The sequence below is a fragment of the Macaca fascicularis genome, chromosome 20 (assembly GCF_037993035.2).
Source record: "Macaca fascicularis isolate 582-1 chromosome 20, T2T-MFA8v1.1".
In the NCBI taxonomy this organism is placed as follows: Eukaryota; Metazoa; Chordata; class Mammalia; order Primates; family Cercopithecidae; genus Macaca; species Macaca fascicularis.
In genome coordinates, this window is record NC_088394.1 from 83,238,988 (window position 1) to 83,259,145 (window position 20,158).

Sequence of the window (20,158 nt, forward strand, 5' to 3'; positions counted from 1 at the left end):
GGGGAGGGGAAAGGACGGGAGGGGAGGGGACGGGAGGGGAGGGGACGGGAGGGGAGGGGAGGGGAGGGGACGGGAGGGGAGGGGAGGGGAAGGGAGGGTACGGGAGGGGAGGGGAGGGGACGGGAGGGGAGGGGACGGGAGGGGAGGGGAGGGTACGGGAGGGGAGGGGACGGGAGGGGAGGGGAGGGGAGGGGACGGGAGGGAAGGGGAGGGGAGGGGACGGGAGGGGAGGGGACGGGAGGGGAGGGGAAGGGAGGGGAGGGGAGGGGACGGGAGAGGAGGGGACGGGAGGGGAGGGGAGGGGAGACAGGACAGGACAGGAAAGGGAAAAGCCAGCACATTCGTGTCGGCACTGAGGAGGGACTGTTCTTGTCCATGCTCACAAGTCGACCGTCCCCTCTCTGCTCGCTGACTGCTCAGAGGAAGGACTGGTCAGTCTAGAACAGCACAAATGTCTTCAAACATTGCCCACCCCTCCTTTTCCACCTCAGCCCCTTCCAGCCCCGTGTTCCCTGTCCACAGACTGCTGAGAGGTCCTTTGGCTCTGACCTCCACTCAGCTGAACAGTTCACCTCAACAAGGCAGTGTTGTTAGCAGGCATGTAAGGCGTTCAGACACCATCTTGAAGCGTGCTAACCAAATCCAGGCACCTGCGCACCAACTTGAGGAAGGTCCCCTCGGTAAAGTGGGACCAGACTCCCCACTGCAGCGATCTGCTGAGATCTGGCAGGACGTTCGGAGAAATTCTGGGAACGACCCTTATTCTTTCTGCTTTCAGTGGGTGTTTCTGGAAATTGGGCATTTATGAAACTTATGAAATTTATGAAAGATGTAGGTCTGCTCCCAACAGGCCATGCAGACTCATGGGCAATCTGGTGGATGGAAAGCAATAGTAGGGGCTCCACGAGCCTCAAGAAACTGCAACACGGCTTTTAGTGCGGGCAGGTGTTTTCAGTCTCTTCCTGGACAGCTGAAATTCACTGTCTCCATCACCACTCAACCACTCTGAGCTAATAAAAAGTGGAAACAGGCCAGGTGCGATGGCTACACCTGCAACCCCGACACTTTGAGAGGCCAGGGCGGGAGGACTGAGCGAGCCCAGGAGTACACCAACCTGGGCAACACAGTGAGGCCCCCGTCTCTACAAAAAGCTGAAAAACTAACCAGGCATGGTGGCACACGCCTCTAGTCCCAGCTACTAGGGAGGCTGAGGCAGGAGGCTCGCTTCAGCCCAGGAGTTCAAGGATACAATGAGCTGTGATTGTGCCACTGCACTCCAGCCTGGACAACAAGACCCTATCTCCAAGCAAAAGTGGAGACAGCATTAAATTCCTATGACTGTGGCTTAGAAAAGTTTCCAGAGCTCCATCAAAAGAATTCAGTTCTTTTTTTTTTTTTTTTTCTGAGACAGAGTCTCGCTCTTGTCACCCAGGCTGAAGTGCAATGGCGTGATCTCGGCTCACTGCAACCTCCGCCTCCCAGGTTCAAGTGATTCCCCCACCTCGGCCTCCTGGGTAGTTGGAATTACAGGCGCCTGCCACCACACCTGGCTAATTTTTGTACTTTTAGTAGAAATGAGGTTCACCATGTTGGCCAGGCTGGTCTCGAACTCCTGACCTCAAGTGATCCACCTGCCTCGGCCTCCCAATGCGCTGGGATTATAGGCATGAGCCACCGCGCCTGGCCAAAAAGAATCAAGTTCCAAAGAGTCAACTGTTGGCCAGGCACGGTGGCTCACGCCTGTAATCCCAGAACTCTGGGAGGCCAAGGTGGGCAGATCACTTGAGGTCAGGAGTTCAAGACCAGCCTGGCCAACATGATGAAACCCCGTCTCTACTAAAAATACAAAAAAAATTGCTGGGCGTGGTGGTGCACGCCTGTAATCCTAACTACCTGGGAGGCTGAGGTGGTAGTATTACTTGAACCCAGGAGGCAGAGGTTGCAGCGAGCTGAGATTGTGACACTGCATTCCAGCTTGGGTGATAATGAGACTGTCTCCACAAAAAAAAAAAAAAAAAAAGGAGTCCACTGTTGCTACCTGTATTTGTCTGTTGAGGGTATATACATATGTGATTTTTAATTTACATACGCTATTAAAATGTGACTAATAAAACTCAGAAGTCAACTATTCATATTTCACTTTAGAATAAAAGTTTTAAAGCTTCTACTGTTCGTTCCTCTCTGCCTCGGCATGAATTTTCGCAGTAGCTCCTCAATAAACGATAAACGTGAAAACGTGCATTAAAGTGATCTCGACTGGTACTACCCAGAAACCACTGCAGAAACCCACAGGTGTGATCTCTGTCACAGCCGAACCAGAGCCACGCTGCGGCAAGTGAACGTGAAAGGATGACAAAAAGCCACGAGGTCCACTTGCTCCAGGACCAAAGCTGTCCCATGTGTGAATAAGGGGACCCTCCCCATGCAGTTCTTGGCCGTGCTGGCTGCCACAAAAGCCAAAGCTCGCAGGAGGTACATACGGCAGGTGTAAACGTCTCTGTACGCCATGTGCTCATAATCAGGGAGAATTTTCACAAAACGTCCCGACTTCACGCGAGGGTTTATACCTGAACAGACACAGCAGGGAAAGGGCTAAGGATGGCTCCCTTTTCAAGACTGTGCAAACAGCGTGCATACGACCCAATGCCCGCCCCTCACCAGTGTGATACAATCCCCTCATGTTTACGCAGCCACCCAGGACCCAGGGAGGCGGCTCTGAGAAGCCTGCTGGAGAGAACACTGTGACACGTTTTCCTTCCATAAGTGGCGCCACCAGAAACTCATGGTGGCAGCAACCTTGGGAATCCTTTCCACATTCGGTCACGCTCCTCCCGCAGCCAGCACACGCTAGGCAGGCCCCGGGCCACAGCTCACCGGGGCTCAGGAGGCGGGAGGGCAGGTGTCCTGGCCGGCGAGCATATGGGATGACTGTCTTTGAGAGGATATGGCCCAAGCGGCTTAAGAAACTCAAAGAGCATCTGCCTTGCAGAAATGAAAAAGAAAAAAGAAAAGAAGCTCAAAGAACAGTCAGAAGATGAAAACTTGTGGTATGAGACACGCATAGAAACCCTCTGACCATCAAAAAAAGCCAAGAGTTTCATCCAATGAGCAAGAAATGGGAAAGCCTCTGGGCACTGAAGAAACACCTGCGGGAAGACAGCCTGGGGCCGAGGAGCTTCTGCCTGCTGGTGAATGTCACAGTGACTCTGGCACTGAAGAAACACCTGCGGGAAGACAGCCCGGGGCCGAGGAGCCTCTGCCTGCTGGTGAATGTCACAGGTGACTCTGGAAAGCGGGGGAGCCAGAGAAACATGAAACGGGGCTGGGGGGCTCAGCCTGCCCACAGAACACTGAAGGGAAGGAGAACTTCAGAAGGGGGGCCGCCTCTCCGTACCTGGGGGCTTGGACGGAAGGCACCACAGCTGCATTTCCCAATTACCACAGGCAGTCCCATCCTGAAGGTTGGAGGCCCAGAAACCAGAGAAACAGGCAGCTCCAGGAACACCCAAGTCGCTCTGGTGCTGCCTACATTTCTCAGCTCTAAAGGGCCTCTATGCCTAATAAAAGACACTAGTATCCAGAATGGGAGAACAGAGAACAGAGTGTCCCCTCCCTCAATTTCAGTGCTGTTACTACCAGTGCTGTATTCAAAATGTGACTGTAAGATGGTTTCTCAGAAAACAAAAGTATGGACTAAATCACTTTTATTATTTTTCATTGATGTGCACTGTCTGCTTCTGGTACAAAGTTAATCATGGATGATAACAAATAGATTCACTCACGCTTCGCGTAGACGTCCCGACAAGACACGCCTGTGATCTCCAACTTCCGCAAGTTTTCACAAACACCGTACTCTGTAACAAGAAACATTTGCAGAAATTTAAGATCAACAAGTCCTAATGAGACAGACATGGGCAGGTTGCTGACGGCTGGCAGGGGAGGTGTACACCTAACCTCAGCCCCATCTCCAGAGTACATCTGTCACTGTGGAGATTTCACTGACTTCTCCACATTCAGTCAACACCCTTCTTCACCAATGAAGACGTTATTCTCTTTTAGTCAATGTCACCCTTTACAAAATAATAATCTGCATTGTCTATTCTAATAAGCTCGAGAAGCCTAACCACACAAACCAACATCAGACAATCCCTAGTTTATGAACAAGGTGAGGCAGAATTCAGTTGTCTGGACACAGTGCCATGTTTCCATGGAAACAAGGTTACCACTGGTGTTAGGGTCCAGACAGTGCCAGAGGCCAGTCCATCCCACATACTTCCCTGTGCTGCCTGTGTGTTCAACTCAGCCCGAGCCTAGGAGGGGATCGTGCAAGACATGGGGGAAGGGGTGAACACTGTCCCTTCTCCACTGGCTAGGCTTGGCCAGGGCCCAGTGAAGGGCTCCTGGACACCTCCCCCGTCCCCTGTCCTCAAACCCTCACCTGCTGACAGCACCCTCCTCTCTGTCCCCTACTCCCACCCCACCACAGCTCCACTTTTCACAATCACCAACACCCAGCACATCCCAAGCAAAACCCCAGGTCCTTTAGCTTGGGTCTCCGCTAGCCTTTGAAAGGAAAGACCACCAGGGGCTAATCCACACAACCACAGAACTGCATGTGGGCCAAGAGCTGCTGCCACTGGCGATACCTGCATTCTGAGCTTTCCATGTACTATGTACCATGCCAAGTCATGCTGGGCATCACCTCACTGCATCCTACAGCAGGCCCATGAGAGAGGCACCACTGTCGTCTCCACTTTCTCAACAGAGAAAACAAGCGCAGAGAGGTGGCGTGACTCCACAAAGGAACTCGAGCTTATGGTCAGCTGGGACGAAAAATTGAAGCCTAGATCAAAAAGCTTCCTTCACAGTGAGAATGTGGCAGGGACACAACACGGGAGACAGGACGGGGTGGCTGGGTCTCCACACGGACCACTGCAGCTCACACTGACTGTGTTATGCCCTGTGCAGGTGTGACAGCCTGACAGTCACCTTGAAGGTCAGGACCCTGCCCTGTGGCAGAGAGGGAAACTGGTGCCCAGTGAGGTTGGTGGCCGTCAGAGCTCACTCAGCAGTCATGATACAGGAACAAAGTAAAAAACAGAACCAAAGTACTGCCCCCCATCACATGCCTTTCGATAAGCCCTACTTGCCCGGAGGCCTCGTCCCTTCTTCTCAGTAACACGGATACTATTACCCCAATCCTTCTCTAACTGGAAGCACTGACAGTACTCAAAGTAAAGCTCGAGAAGCAGACAAGATGGAGACAGCAGTTGAGACGAGGTAGCTGCTACTCAGCAAACCTCTTTCCAGTGGGGCCGTCCAGGCTCCTGCCTTGACAGCATGTCCCCTGCCTCCACTTCTGAACCCCAGGCTCCTGGACGGCCTGCGTCTCCTCTCAGGAGGCCTGCGGGTCCCCCTTAGTGGGAGGACCTGGGAAACCACATCCTAAATCCAGTAGGCTCCAGTGAGGAGTGCCCAGAGTGGGTCCCTGAATGAACACACCCAGCGAGGAGATGCATTTGAGTTCTTTGGAGAAAGAAACAGGAATGATAAGAGTGAGTCACTGAAGAGCTCCTGCAGAGCCCAGGGAGCTGCTGATTCCGGATCTAGGCCAGGGCTGCCCCGATGGAAACACAATGTGGGCCACAAACAGCATCGACATTTCCTAGGAGCCACATCAAAAAGGGAACAATTAAACAGGTTAAATTCATGGTTATATTTTATTTAACTCAATATAACCAATTATTATCATTTCAACATGTAGTCATTACTGAGTTATCTTTTTTTTTAGAGGTGGGGGGTCTCACTATGTTGCCCAGGCTGTAGTGTAGTGGCTACAGGTAAAACATACACACATACATACATTGATTGATGGATGGATGGAGTCTCGCTCTGTTACCCAGGCTGGAATGCAGTGGTGCAATCTCAGGTCACTGCAACTTCCGCCTCCCAGGTTCAAGCAATTCTCCTACCTCACCCTCCTGAGTAGCTGGGACTACAGGCGCACAACACCATGCCGGGCTAATTTTTGTATTTTTAGTAGAGATGGGGTTTCAATTCACCATGTTGGCCAGGCTGGTCTCCAACTCCTGACCACAAGTGATCCGGCCTCCCAGAGTGCTAGGATTACAGGCGTGAGCCACTGTGCATGGCCAGACTTTAAACATTTACTTATCAATTACTTTGTCGTTATGACCAGGGGAGTCAGGGACCCGTCTTCACCGCAAACAGGTCTGGGGAGCAGGACCTTTGTCCTCCCTTCAGTCAGGGCCAGGGATGAGGAGCTGAGATGCAGCCTGAAGCAGTCCAGGGGCTGCTCTGACAACCATCCAGGCTGACTCCTGCTAATAATGACAGAGAAAAAACCAACACCAGGTGGGAGTTAAAAATAAAACAAAAGCCGGATGTGGTGGCTCACGCCTATAATCCCACCACTTTGGGAGGCTGAGGCGGGCGGATCACCTGAGGTCGGGGGTTCGTGACCAGCCTGACCATCATGGAGAAACCCCATCTCTACTGAAAATACAAAATTAGCCGGGCATGGTGGTGCATGCCTGTTATCCCAGCTACTCGGGAGGCTGAGGCAGAAGAATCGCTTGAACCCGGGAGGCAGAGGTTGTGGTGAGCTGAGATCGCGCCACTGCACTCCAGCCTGGGCAACAAAAGGAAGACTCTGCCTCAAAAAAAAAAAAAAAACCCAACACCGGCTCATCTCCTTTGCCTCATGGTCTATGGGCCTCCTGGGTGACTTGGGGCGTCTGACGCTTGCCTGTCAAGCAGGACCAAGGACTGGTAAGAATTTCTTCAGTGAAAATTTGTCAATGATAGAATAATAATGAGGAAAATTCTGCAATTGCCTCCAGAGAATTTTGTTTTAGACGAACTCTCCAATTGTCCAAGGTGACTGGCTAGAATGGCAAGAATAAATAGGTTTTTAATGCAAATGTCTTGCTACATGGTGAAGTGCTACAGGGAAATCAAAGAATGATCAGAGAAACGCACAGGGACTCTGTGACAGTCTGCTGAGAGGGACTCTCAGCAAAACCAACACTGAGCTGTGGAGGAAAAAGGCAAATGATAAAAAAAGACAGTCTGTGTTACAAATAACGGGAGCAGCGTCTTCATTTTTCATCTGTAAGTTAAAGGAACTGGACCGGATCATCTGTAAACTCCCCCTTCCAAGCTGTCAACAGCCTACGATTCTAGTTGGAGAAAAAAGAATATTCACCCGCAAATGTTTACAAATGGGAGGGCGAAGGGGACAGGCGCTGACGCAGAGCAAGGACGGGGAGGGCAGGGCTGGCGGGGTGAGAGCTGTGGCCGCAGGCTGGCAGCCGCCCCACCTCCTGTTCCATTACAATTTTATTTCGGTTATGTTGATACAACACAGTCTGTCCTTCCAAGTGATCACAGGAGTCCAGTTATTTCTGTCAAGTCAGCCAACCAGGAAGGGGCTGCAGACAAAGTGCGGCAACAGGGTCTCCACCAGGCCGCGGAGCTCATCCCGCAAGGCGCCTCACCACACAGGAGGGCTGACCCCAGGGAAACGTGTCACCAGGACACAGCTCGAAGCTCAAAAGGGGCCTGTGTGCTCTGTGCAGCTGCCAGACTCTGCCCTGAAGAATCACAGGGCACCTAGTGAGCACTGAAGCAGCCAAGAAGCCCTGGATGGCCAGGTATGCAGTGGGGAGGCACAGGGGGTGCACCTGGATGCAGCCAGACCTAGGCCAGTTCACGCTGACTCCTCTCCATTCCAGAAGTCCAGGGAGCATCTGTCAGTGTGGAAGTCAGAATGCTCAGGCCAAATACCGAGATCAACTAACTATTCAGGTTGAACCAGAGGCCTGGGCGGGGACATCTAACTGCCCACCCACCAGACTGAGGGACCCGGGCCACAGCCCTCCAGAATGCAGTACAATCACTAGTTATGGCTTATCAGCTACAGTGAACTCTGGGAGGAACTCCCACAACTAGCACCATCATTTAGTTTCACTTCACAGATTACAAAACATTTTACCTGGTGGCTCACGCCTGTAATCCCAGCACTTTGGGAGGCCAGGGCAGGCAGATTATCTGAGCTCAGGAGTTCAAGACCAGCCTGGGCAACATGGCGAGAGCCCATCTCTACAAAGAATACAAAAATTAGCCAGGCATTGTGGCACACGCCTATGGTCCCCACTACTCAGGAGGCTGAGGTGGGAAGACCATCTGAGTCCAGGAGGTGGAGGCTGCAGTGGGCCAAGATAATGCCACTGCAATCCAGCCTGAGTGACAGAGCGAGAGAGACCCCATCTCTTAAATCTACAGATCTATAGATATATCAGGCAGACCACCCAATAATTACAGCATTTTCTGTGAGGATATAAAGGTCTTTGCACTGATGACAGAAAGAGAAAACCAATCTGCTTTAAGGCAAGATTCAAACTAGGAGTAGAGGGAGGTAAACAGAGGCAGGTGGAATGAATCTCTGGGCCAGGCCAAGGGGTCCGGACCTCTGCTGCAGGCAGAGGGGAGCCTCAAAAGGCTCCTCAGCAGGGGCAGTGAGCTCGCTGGCAAGGCAGAGGCTCTCAACCCCTCAGACCAATCCCACTCCTTAAAACAAATATTTACTAACACCTCCTGGATCCTCATGAAAGCAAAGAAAGGATTCTATACACAATTGTAAACAATTAACATTGCCCTAATTGTAACAGGAAGGAATACAGAAATCCATCAAGGTGCGTTTTGCCTGGCTGCTCCGGGCGTGGTCCGAGGACCTGTGGCACAGCATCCCTGGGAGCCCAGCAGGGAGTCCCAGGCCCCACCCGGACCCATTGAATCAGCATCAGCATCTCAGCAAGATACCTGGGATGGCTGGAGGAGCTCTGCACAGGCTGCTAACATCTCTGCCCATGCAGCCCACCATATTCAGCACTGCCATGGCAACATGCATTTCCAAACAGTTTCTGGGAAAGTTCTGAGCAAAATACAGTTTCAGTTGACAGTATATGAAAAAACTGTATGAAAAACGCTGGGTATAGGTCGGGCACGGTGGTTCACACCTGTAATCCCAGCACCTTGGGAGGCCGGGCAGATCACTTGAGGTCAGGAGTTCAAGAACAGCCTGGCCAACATGGTGAAACCCCGTCTCTACTGAAAATACAAAAATTAGCCGGGTGTGGCAGTGGGAGCCTGTAATCCCAGCTACTCAGGAGGCTGAAGCAAGAGAATCACTTGAATCCAAGAGGTGGAGGTTGCCATGAGTCAAGATTGTGCCACTGCACTCCAGCCTGGGCGACAGTGAGACTCCAACTCAAAAACACAAAACAAAACAAAAAACTAATCGGTCAATGTCACCAAAACCAACCAGAGTCTAACAAACTGTCACAGCCCAGAGGAGACAGAGGAGGCGCAAGGACTAAATGCCACGGGGGCTCCCAGACAGGATTCTGGGACAGGAAAAGGATGTGAGTGAAAACTGTGGCAATCTGAATCAAGTGCAGGCGTGGTTAAGGATAACGGATCACTATCGGTCCATTAACTGTGACAAATATGCCATACTAACAGAAGATGCTCACAACTGGGGAAACCACAGCATATGGGAACTCTCTGCCCTTCCTTGCAATTTTTTTTTTTTTTTTTTTTTTTTTTTTTTTTTTTTGAGACGGAGTCTCGCTCTGTAGCCCAGGCTGGAGTGCAGTGGCCGGATGTCAGCTCACTGCAATCTCCGCCTCCCGGGTTCACGCCATTCTCCGGCCTCAGCCTCCCGAGTAGCTGGGACTACAGGCACCCGCCACCTCGCCCGGCTAGTTTTTTGTATTTTTAGTAGAGACGGGGTTTCACCGTGTTAGCCAGGATGGTCTCAATCTCCTGACCTCGTGATCCACCCGTCTCGGCCTCCCAAAGTGCTGGGATTACAGGCTTGAGCCACCGCGCCTGGCCTCCTTGCAATTTTTTAATAAATCCTGTAACATTTAGTTTATTTAGGGGGGAAAAAGGCTCCTTAACATAAAACACCTCCTAGGAGGCAACACCCATGGCTGTGGTGGCAAGGACCCAGGCAGAGGTGAACATAGCAGGCAAGATCAGGGCAGAGGCCTGGAAACGCCCAGACAGAGTGCAAAGGGCCCTGAGCACTCCAGGTGTGGGAGAGCTGGCAGGGCAGAGCTGGGAGGCAGAGGGAGGCATGGGAGGGTCACCTGGAAACAGCCAAGGAGCAGGACTGGAAAGCGAGCTTCCAGGAAAGGAGTGGGCACAGAGATTGCCACTGAGGACAAATGGGAAAATATTTATGTACCACAGTTGCTGGAAAAAAACTGAACAAAAGAGCTCCAGCCAACAGGATCATCCACGATGGGCGCTACATGGAGAGAGCGGAGGCAGAGGGCAGACAGGCCGGCTGCTGGGAGTGTGACGTACACTCTTCTGCAAAGACAGGGGCACACATATCTAGGGGCAGATGGAGCACTCTCTGGCGACCTCCAAAATAGCAATGTGGAAAATAAAAAAGAACCAACAAGACGGGCACAAGGGCTCACACTTGTAATCCCAGCACTCTGGGAGGCCAAGGCAGGAGGCTTGCTTGAACACAGGAGTTCAAGACCGATCTGAGCAACACAGTGAGACCCCATCTCTATAAAATTTTTTTAAAAAATTAGCCAGGTGCAGTGGCACACCTCTAACACCAGCACTTTGAGACGTTGATGTGGGAGGATTTCTTGAGCCCAGGAGTTCAAGGTCGCTGTGAGTGACAAGCCACTGCACTCCAGCCTGGGCAACACAGTGAGACCCTGTCTCAAAAAAAAAAAAAAAAAAAAAAGGCCGGGCGCGGTGGCTCAAGCCTGTAATCCCAGCACTTTGGGAGGCCGAGACAGGTGGATCACAAGGTCAGGAGATCGAGACCATCCTGGCTAACCCGGTGAAACCCCATCTCTACTAAAAATTACAAAAAACTAGCCGGGCGAGGTGGTGGGCGCCTGTATTCCCAGCTACTTGGAGGCTGAGGCAGGAGAATGGCCTAAACCCGGGAGGCGGAGCTTGCAGTGAGCTGACATCCGGCCACTGCACTCCAGCCTGGGCGACAGAGCGAGACTCCGTCTCAAAAAAAAAAAAAGAAAGAAAAAGAAACAGAAAGAAATATGATGTTTGTGAATCCAAAGCAGGGATAAAATGATACTTGCATGTAACATAGGTTGTCAATCTGAGGGACTGTGGGTTGTCAACATCCCTGCAGATCACTCACCCTCAGACCAGCTCAGCAGGTCACACTCACCGAAGTCAAGAAATAATAACAACTGGCCTACCTGCTCTCACTGAGCCGAGCTCCGCACCACCCCCCACCCATTGAAGCACATCAAGATTCCCGGGGGGTTCTGCCAGTGTCCTGATAATCAGGTGGCTCTTCCTCTGGCCTACCTGCTCTCACTGAGCCAAGCTCCACACCACCCCTGCAAACCACTGGAGCACATCAAGATTCCCCAGGGGCAGAGGGCGGTTCTGCCAGTGCCCTGATGATCAAACGGCTTTTCCTGAGACCCACCTGTCAGCTGTCACTATTTCCTCTGACTCTCCATAAATACTCTGTCCTCTTCTTACACAAATGATGCACTTCAAATTCGTTAGTTACTGCATAATGAGACTGTAGCTTCAGTTTGCTGTGTGGTTTAAAGGACAGCCCCTTTCCAGGTTCCAGATGCCACCAGTGCACATGACACCTCACTGACAAAGCAGTCTGGACTGAGGGTGCTTTTCCTCTGATACTACGCATTTTCGTAGTCGTCTTAATGCTGCAGGCAAGATGCTCTGATTCCCTGCGCCAATGGCTAGATGGGCAGACACTGGAAAACGCATCCATTTCTGCTTGTTGTTTATGCTGCCTGAAGTCATAAGCCAGTCCTCTGCAAGCCATCAACACTGTTCCTGAGGCAGTTTCTCTCTGCTCAGATTGCTGAAGGCTGGTGACTTAGTTTCATGAATTTTCACTGAGCCCAAAGCATCCTCTAACCTGACAGAAACAATGCATGTAGCCTTTTATTAACTGCTTGGACTTCTGAATGAGTCCAAGGTTTTTAGCTAGGATAGCCACATCGACAGAGCCCAGGCCGCCATCATTCTCTGGATACCTCACCAGCAAATGTACTGCTAATACCCAGTAGGAGATGAACTCGAGAACTTGATAAAGCATCCACAAAAATGCCATTAAAATTCAGAAGAAAAGCAAAATGATGTGCACAGTGCTAATGAATACAACAATCCTTAGTGGGTTTTTCCTGCTGTCACCAAAAGGTCACGACAAATGAACCAGAGGAGAATAAATGTCATTCTGACCCAACTGCTCCTATAAGGAATTTTCCACATGATGAAAAAAGTCTTTTAAAACACAGGGGTTAAGAACAATTACACATCCTTTTATGGTTCTATAAACCTTCTCATAAGTCATCAAGGGAAACTGCCCTTAACACAGCTTTCAGGCCAGTGTCCTTTCCAGCAACCATGCACCCTTCCTTCCAGAAACACTGGCAAGTGTTAATTCCCACCCTGCTGCACAGACCCAACCCAACTCCAGACGGCCAGCGTGACCTGTGCTGCCCACCCGCTTCCAGGCAACAGGTTCAGTGTTGCAGGCTGTTAACGCGGTGTCCTCGCTAAAAGTTTCCTTACTAATCTACTTCCCTTTTTTTTTTTTTTTTGCCTTTGTAAGAGGAAGTGTTCTTGGTAATTATCTACCTCAATAGTTTCAGAAAGAGGAACAGATAACCTCAGTCCAACATGACTGGCAGTTGGCAAAATCCAGCAAAGCAGCTGTTCTGATTGCTAAGGAATTAATTTAGATGCTTTCTTTGTTTTTTGTTTATTTGTCTTTCTGAGACAGTTTCACTCTTGTTGCCCAGGCTGGAGTGCAGTGGCGCCATCTCAGTTCACTGCAACCTCCACCTCCCAAGTTCAAGTGAGTCTCCTGCCTCAGCCTCCCGAGTAGCTGGGATTTCAGGTGCCCGCCACCACACCTGGCCAATCTTTGTATTTTCAGTAGAGACGGAGTTTCACCATGTCTCAAACTCCTGACCTCAAGTGACCTGCCTGCCTTGGCCTCTCAAAGTGCCAGGATTACAGGCGTGAACCACTGCACCCAGCCTTTATTTTTTTTCTTTTTTGTTTCACTTGCTCATGTGAGAGGAAATTTTCTGATTGGAATATTTGAAATGGCAATTTAGTTTTGTTAGCATGGTAAAAATAAACATAAAAGCTACCATTTTACCCACTGTTGACTGTACGGCTCAGGGACACTAAGTACCTTCATACCGCTGTGCGGCCTCCTCCGCCATCCACGCGTAGAACCTTTTCACCTTCCCTAACAAACTCTGTCCCCACTGAGCGGCACCTCCACATTTCCCCAGCCCCTTCCTCGGCACCCACCATTCTGCTTTCTGTCTCTCTGCTGTTGACTACTCCAAGGCACCTCCTCCGAGTGGAACCATGCCGTACTTGTCCTTTGGTGACTGTTTATTTCACTTAGCATAATGTCCTTCAGCTCCGCGCATCACCAGGATTTCCTTCCTTTTTAAGAATGGATCGCGTTCCATCCTGTGGGGACCACACTGTGTTCATCCGTTTATTCATAGATGGGCACTCAGGATGCCTCCGCCTTTTGGCTATTGTGAACAAAACTGCTTTGGACAGAGGTGTCAAAATGTCTGAGTCCCTTCCTTTCTTTTTTGGGGGGTATATACCCAGAAGGAGAATTGCTAGATCACAAGGTATTTCTAAGTTTACATTTTTTAGGAACTATAATACTGTTTTCCACAGTGTGACTATTTTTCACAAATTTCTCTTGTTTTTGAGACTGGGTCTCACTTTGCCACCCAGGTGACAGAATGAGATTCCGTCTCAAAAATAAATAAGAACATTTCCAAAAAAAAAAAAAAAGGCTATTTAAAAGCTGTTTTGCCAAGAGGAACAAAACAGCCCAGTGACCTGACCTGAGTCCAGCTACACCGAAGCTGCGTCCTCTTGTGACTCAACTGCCAGGGGTCACCAACCTCTGCACATGGTCTTCTTGTCCAACAGAGCTCACTGCTGAGTGGTGGCCCTTACTGGAAACCCCACCCCTGCAGCACAGGCCCAAATGGGGCCTGCATCTAGTCCATCTCTCAGGCGGGAGTGGTTTGGAAGAGCCCTTACTATCCCCGTCCCACTCTCCCCTCCCTCTCAGGGGCCCGGGGAAGACTCATCTGCTTCACGAGCACCCCCAAACCCTGGGAAGGGAAGATGAAGAGGACGGGAGGTGCACCCTGGCCAGCATGGCCAAGCCCGCACTCAGCACACCGGGACAGGAGGGACAGGGACACAGAGAGTCACTATTCTGTGCTCAGCACTGGCACTAGGGGGGACTGCAGTAAGAAGGCACTTGGCATCATCCTCCCAAAAGCACCACTTGAGAAAGGCACCACGCTAAGAAGCTGTCTGGGGCAACTTGGCAGGTGCCTGGGCATGGAGAGAGCTTCGCCCAGCCCCAGGGCACTCAACACCAGGGACTGCAGTCAGCACTGCAGATTTCAGCTGGAAGGGCTGCGCCAGCCACCAACCGCCAGACCCAGGGGAACAGGAGCCTGTGGGTGGGGATGACTGAGGAGCCAGCGGGGTGACCCCGGGCATGCAGGCGGGGAACCCGAGGGAGAGGGCCCTGTGGGACAGGCAGAGGCAGACACTGTGGCCCCTGGGACACTGCTGGGCCTCAGTCTCCCTGGAGGAGAGGGAAGCTGGGAGCAGAGGGGGTGGCAAGTGCTGAGGGACCTGCTGGCTGGTGACCTACCAGCTTTACACTCAGTTTTCCAAATAAAACCAAAAGACGACACTGATTGGAAAGACTGCGTCTGTGTTTGCGCTAAATTAGGGGATAATTACAATCCGTTGGAAATATGGCTTAAATTCTTCTGCTTCTGAGGCTAAAAAGGAAGTTAAGGCACGGAAATGAGCTGGCGGTGGCAGAGGGGACGTGCTCCCAGGCTCCAAGAACAGCATTCCAACTGCGGCCCGGCACTCCCCAACACTCCCAGCTCTGTAGCCATCAGCTTGACTGCATGGAAAACGTGCTGTTTTTAAATAATGCAGCAGATCTGCAAACACTCCCACGGCCAGCGTCCTCTTAGGACGGAATGGAAAAGCCAAAGCCTGGGCACAGCCCCCAGGCATCTCCTATCAAACACCAGAGTATGTGGGTGCTAAACAATAAGGTGACCACTGAGCCAGCGTGCCTCCTGCTCAAACAGTCTCATCCCTGCAATGACAGTCTCCATGTGGACAGGAGCCTTGAGAAGCCTGGCGCCTCCAGCCAGGACTTACGCCCCTCCTCTGGCACCCACGACAGGCACCCACTGGCCAAGGGAGCCCCCTTTCGCTAAGATGCAGTGGTCATCCCCGATACCACTCCTTCCCAAAGGACACAAACAATCACTCGGTGACGCTGTTTGCGACCCTTCTGTGAGTCTGACTCCACAATCCTATCACCCAGGACCTTCCTGGGATTTCAGACGCGTCCTTTTCCTCCACTCATGCCAGGAAGGCCTGATGAGTCCTGGCTAATTCTCTCCATCACTCCGGTGGCCAGGGACGGTGTCACTGTCACAGGACGCTGACCCAGAAAGGGGAAGACAGTAGAGACACACTTGTTTTTTGAGAGGACACTTGTTCCGCTCCAAGATCCCAAGACGCCCTGTGTGTACATGCCCTTTCCAGACAGAAAGACAGACCCCAGACCCTCAGATGCATTACGTCATCGCATTACACACAGAATCAGTGAGTGTGCAGCGCCAGGACCTCTAGAAACCAATCAGTTCTCCTGGGCAAGTCGGCAAGGAGCAACCTGTAGCTTGTGCCAACCTCCTGTAAGTTAGAAGGTCTTAACCATCTGGGAATGAAGCCCAGCTGGTTTTAGCCTTATTTTACTCCATCTTAAACAGCCCCTAATGGCCGGGTGCGGTGGCTCACACCTGTAATCCCAGCACTCTGGGAGGCCGAGGCGGGCAGATCACGAGGTCAGGAGATCGAGACCATCCTGGCTCATACAGTGAAACCCTGTCTCTACTAAAAATACAAAAAAATTGCTGGGCGTGGTGGCGGGCGCCTGAAGTCCCAGCTACTCTGGGAGCTGAGGCAGGAGAATGGCGTGAACCCAGGAGGCAGAGCTTGCAGTGAGCCGAGATCGCGCCACTGCACTCCAGCCTGGGTGACAGAGCGAGACTCCACCTAAAATATATATATACATATATATATGTATATACACACACACACACACACACACACTCCTGAAGCCATTTTATTTTTTTTTTTTTTTTGAGACGGGGGCTCACTTTGTCTTCCAGGCTAGAGTGCAGCGGTATGAACAAGCTCACTGCAGCCTTGACTTCCTGGGCACAAGCAATCTTCCAGCCTCCCTCAGCCTCCCTCAGCCTCCAGAGTAGCTGGGACTACAGGTGTACGCCACCACGCCCCAAAGCCAACTTTTAAACCACTAACTTGCCCCTTTAACTTCTTCCTGAGATGACCCCTCCAGTTTCAGCCACGTTTAACCACAGCCATAGTTCTCATGTTGTGCATCAGCAAATCAAAAGAGAACAGAAATAGCACTTTCTTCTGCATTCAAAAACAACATTAAATACTGGCTTTAAATTTCCCATTTTTATCCTACAGATCAGACAGTACAGATGCTTTTCAACTTGTGACAGGATGACATCCCAATAAACCCACTGTAAATACGAAGGCCAGGCATGGTGTTCATGCCTGTGATGCCGGCACTTTGGGAGTCCAAGGCAGGAGGTTCCTTTGAGGCTAGGAGTTCCAGACCAGCCTGGGCAACACAGTGAGACCCCATCTCTACAGAAAATACAAAAAAATGTAGCCAGGCGTGGTGGCACATGCCTATAGTCCCAACAACTTGACACAGGCTGAGGCAGGAGGATTCCTTGAGCCCAGGAGGTCAAAGTCGCTGTGAGCCATGATCGCATCACTACACTCCAGCCTGAGCAGAGTGGGGCCCTGTCTCAAAAAAAAGAAAAAAAAAAAAAAGGGAGGAAAATGTGGTAAGTTGAAAATGCATTGACTACTTGACAACTCCTAACCTACGCAACATCACAGCTTAGCCTAGCCCACCTTAAATGAGCCCAGAACACTTAACTTAGCCTCCAGCTGCGCAAAATCATCGAAAATCACTTCATTGTATAACAAAGCATTGACTATCTCGTGATTTATCGGGGGCTGCACTGAAAGTGGAAACAGAATGGCTGCATGGGTATGCGCAGCTGTTTCTGCCGAATGCGTATCGCTCTCGTGCCAGGCGAACAGTCCTAAGTCCGACTGTCTGTATAGGAAAAGGGTATTTCTAGCGATGATGAAATTTAGACCCACCCTAGGCTTACAATGGACAAAAATGTTGTACGAATATTATTCCACGTAACATTAAAGTATTTACCACTCACGGAGGAAATGTCAAGCTATGAATTCTAAGTTCAAAACCGGGCACCGTAGGGACCCTGCTGGCTCGTGGGCCTCGCTCTCCAGAGTTCAGGGAGGAGTATGCGCCTGAGTCATTCCTGTTTTTAAACGTAATCTTTTGTTATTATTTGAATGCTTTGATTCAGAATGATGCTCTGAATTTCCAAAGCATATCAGCTTTAGGCAGACTTCATGAAGTAGCTCATAAATGAACAGTGCCGGCCGGGCGTGGTGGCTCAAGCCCGTAATCCCAACATTTGAGAGGCCGGGGCAGGCAGATCACCTGAGGTGAGGAGTTCAAGACCAGCCTGGCCAACATAGTGAAACCCTGGCTCTACAAAAAATACAAAAATTAGCTGGGCATGGTGGTGCGCCTTTGTGATCCCAGCTACTTGGGAGGCTGAGGCAGAGAACTGCTTGAACCCGGGAGGTGGGGGTTGCAGTGAGCCGAGATCACGCCATTGCTCTCTCCAGCCTGGGCAACAGAGTGAGACTCTGTCTCAAATAAGAAATAAATAAATAAATGAACAGTGCCAAAATGGGCTGGCATTTCATAACACATCAACGAAACAGTTAACGACTAACCAAAACAAGCCCAGGCAGGGCCAAAGCAAGAGAGGCAGCCAGCTCCTGCCCTAGCACCCCAGAAAGTGAGGGCTTCCTTATAGTCCTCAGGCAAGGAGCTGCCAGAGGCCACGAGGGTGACACATCAAAGAAGGGCCCTGCGCCCACCCTGCCAGGCCCTGCAGGCTGGAGTAGGTTTGGTTTTGTTTCCTGTCCGGAGAAGGAGCCCTTATTTGTGATCTGCCTGTCCCAGCATCAGAAGTACAGACATGGCTTTCAGTGGGAACTCCCTTCACCTGCCCAAAGAAACACTATTAGAAAAGATTTAACCCACCAGCTCCAAGCTGCCCCTGCCACCACCGTTAGCCTGAGTCACTCCACTTCCTGACATGCAGGGGCCAGAGAGGCCACAGTAGTATAAAAATAACCAACTTACTATTGCCAACGGGACACTGGAAATCTTCAGCTTCTCACTGACCAAACATATTATAAATAACCACCTCATTTCCAGTTGCCAGTGTATTCTCCCTGCCCCCTACTGCCAAAGCACCCTATCCCTTTAGAAAGAGCCTTAAACACGCAAGCCTCACCCACACCCTAAAGTCAGTCATGGCCCAAAATTCTCTGAAGCATTAAAAGACAGGCAGAGGTTCCCTTTTTCCCACTCCCATTTTGGTTGCTTGTTTTCTGTTCTAGGAAACTCAATTTTTTTTTTTTTTTTTTTTTTTTTTTGAGACAGAGTCTTGCTCTGTCACCCAGGCTGGAGTGTAGTGGTGCAATCTTGGCTCACTGTAACCTCTGCCTCCAAGGTTCAAGCTATTCTCCTGCCTCAGTATCCCAAGTAGCTGGGATTACAGGTGTGAGCCACCACGCCCAGCTAATTTTTGTATTTTTAGCAGAGACGGGGTTTCACCATGTTGGCCAGGCTGGTCTCGAACTCCTGACCTCAAATGATCTGCCCGTCTTGGCCTCCCAAAGTGCTGGGATTACAGGTATAAGACATCTCACCCAACCCCATTATTAAATTATAGAAAGTATTCAGCATCTGTAAAAAGAAGAAAATAAATACAGAAAGCAGACAAGTAAACACTGGGTGGTAAACACAGAAATCAGCCTCACTCACCACCCCCCAAGACACTAAAAACTGGAGCCACCCTATACCCCTGCCAGGATGCCAGGTGGGCAAGGACCATGCACCTCCCAGGCAGCCCAAGCTCTGCTCCTGCTCACAAGGCTGGGGCCAGCCCCATTTCTCACTTGAATTGGCCTGCCCTTGACCTTATCAGCATCCACCATAACCAAATGTTAGGAAAGATGAAGTTTCGGGGCTCAGAGAACTAAGACCAGATCTGTCTCATATGTGACTATTCCTATCTGTATTTCCAAACACAATTAGACTAACAAAGACAGACACCTGTAATACCACACAGGCTTGCCCACGTTCTGATGCCTGACCTAGGTGAGGTAGAATTAAAGCTGCCACGGTGAACTCGTGAAACTGAAAATCTAGCTGTCTACCATGTTCGTAACTTTGGGGTGTAAACTGATCACTTAAGCATAAAGTTTGAAATCTATAATTTTGATTAAAGTTGGAAATTTTAGGCTGGGCACTGTTGCTCATGCCAGTAATCCCAGCACTTTGGGAGGCCAAGGCAGGTGGATCACTTGAGCCCAGAAGTTCCAGACCAGCCTGGGCAACATGGTAAAAATCTGTCTCTACAAAAAAATACAAAAATTAGCCAGGTGTGTTGGCACGTGCCTATAGTCTCAGCTACTCAGGAAGCGAGGAGTACGCCTGAGAAGTCAAGGGCTGTAGTGAGCCATGATCGTGCCACTACACTCTAACCTGGGTAACATCACGAGGGAGACCCTGTCCCAAAAAAAAAGTTGGAAATTTTGCCAAAGTCACTATAAACGAAGTTGAAAAGCAAATGACTATAAACAGTGAGGAAATGTTTTGCAATATATTAAACAGGCCAGACACAGCGGCTCACACCTGTAATCCCAGTACTTTAAGAGGCCAAGGCAGGCGGATCACTTGAGTCCAGGAGTTTAAGACCAGCGGGGGCAACACAGTGAGACCCCAACTCTACAAAATAATACAAAAAAATTAGCTGGGTGTGGTGGT

The 20,158-nt window shown here is 50.6% G+C and overlaps 1 protein-coding gene across 11 annotated transcripts in view; it reads right to left on the bottom strand.

Moving 5' to 3' along the window:
- FBXO31 (F-box protein 31) overlaps nt 1–20,158 on the bottom strand; it is a 56,904-nt gene that overhangs the window by 30,648 nt on the left and 6,098 nt on the right. For 6 of the 11 annotated variants that reach the window (XR_012428650.1, XR_012428649.1, XR_012428651.1 and 3 more), the window contains exon 2: nt 3,783–3,854. The exons of 2 other annotated variants lie outside the window; for them this stretch is intronic. Coding sequence is in view for 4 of the 9 variants with exons in the window: in XM_005592733.5 (XP_005592790.3) it covers nt 3,783–3,854 (72 nt within the window). In the remaining 5 variants the exon portion in view is untranslated. Of the gene's footprint in view, nt 1–2,480; nt 2,568–3,782; nt 3,855–20,158 lie in introns of all 11 variants that reach the window. 3 more of the 11 variants (XR_012428648.1, XM_005592732.5, XM_045383123.3) reach the window with 1 other exon arrangement.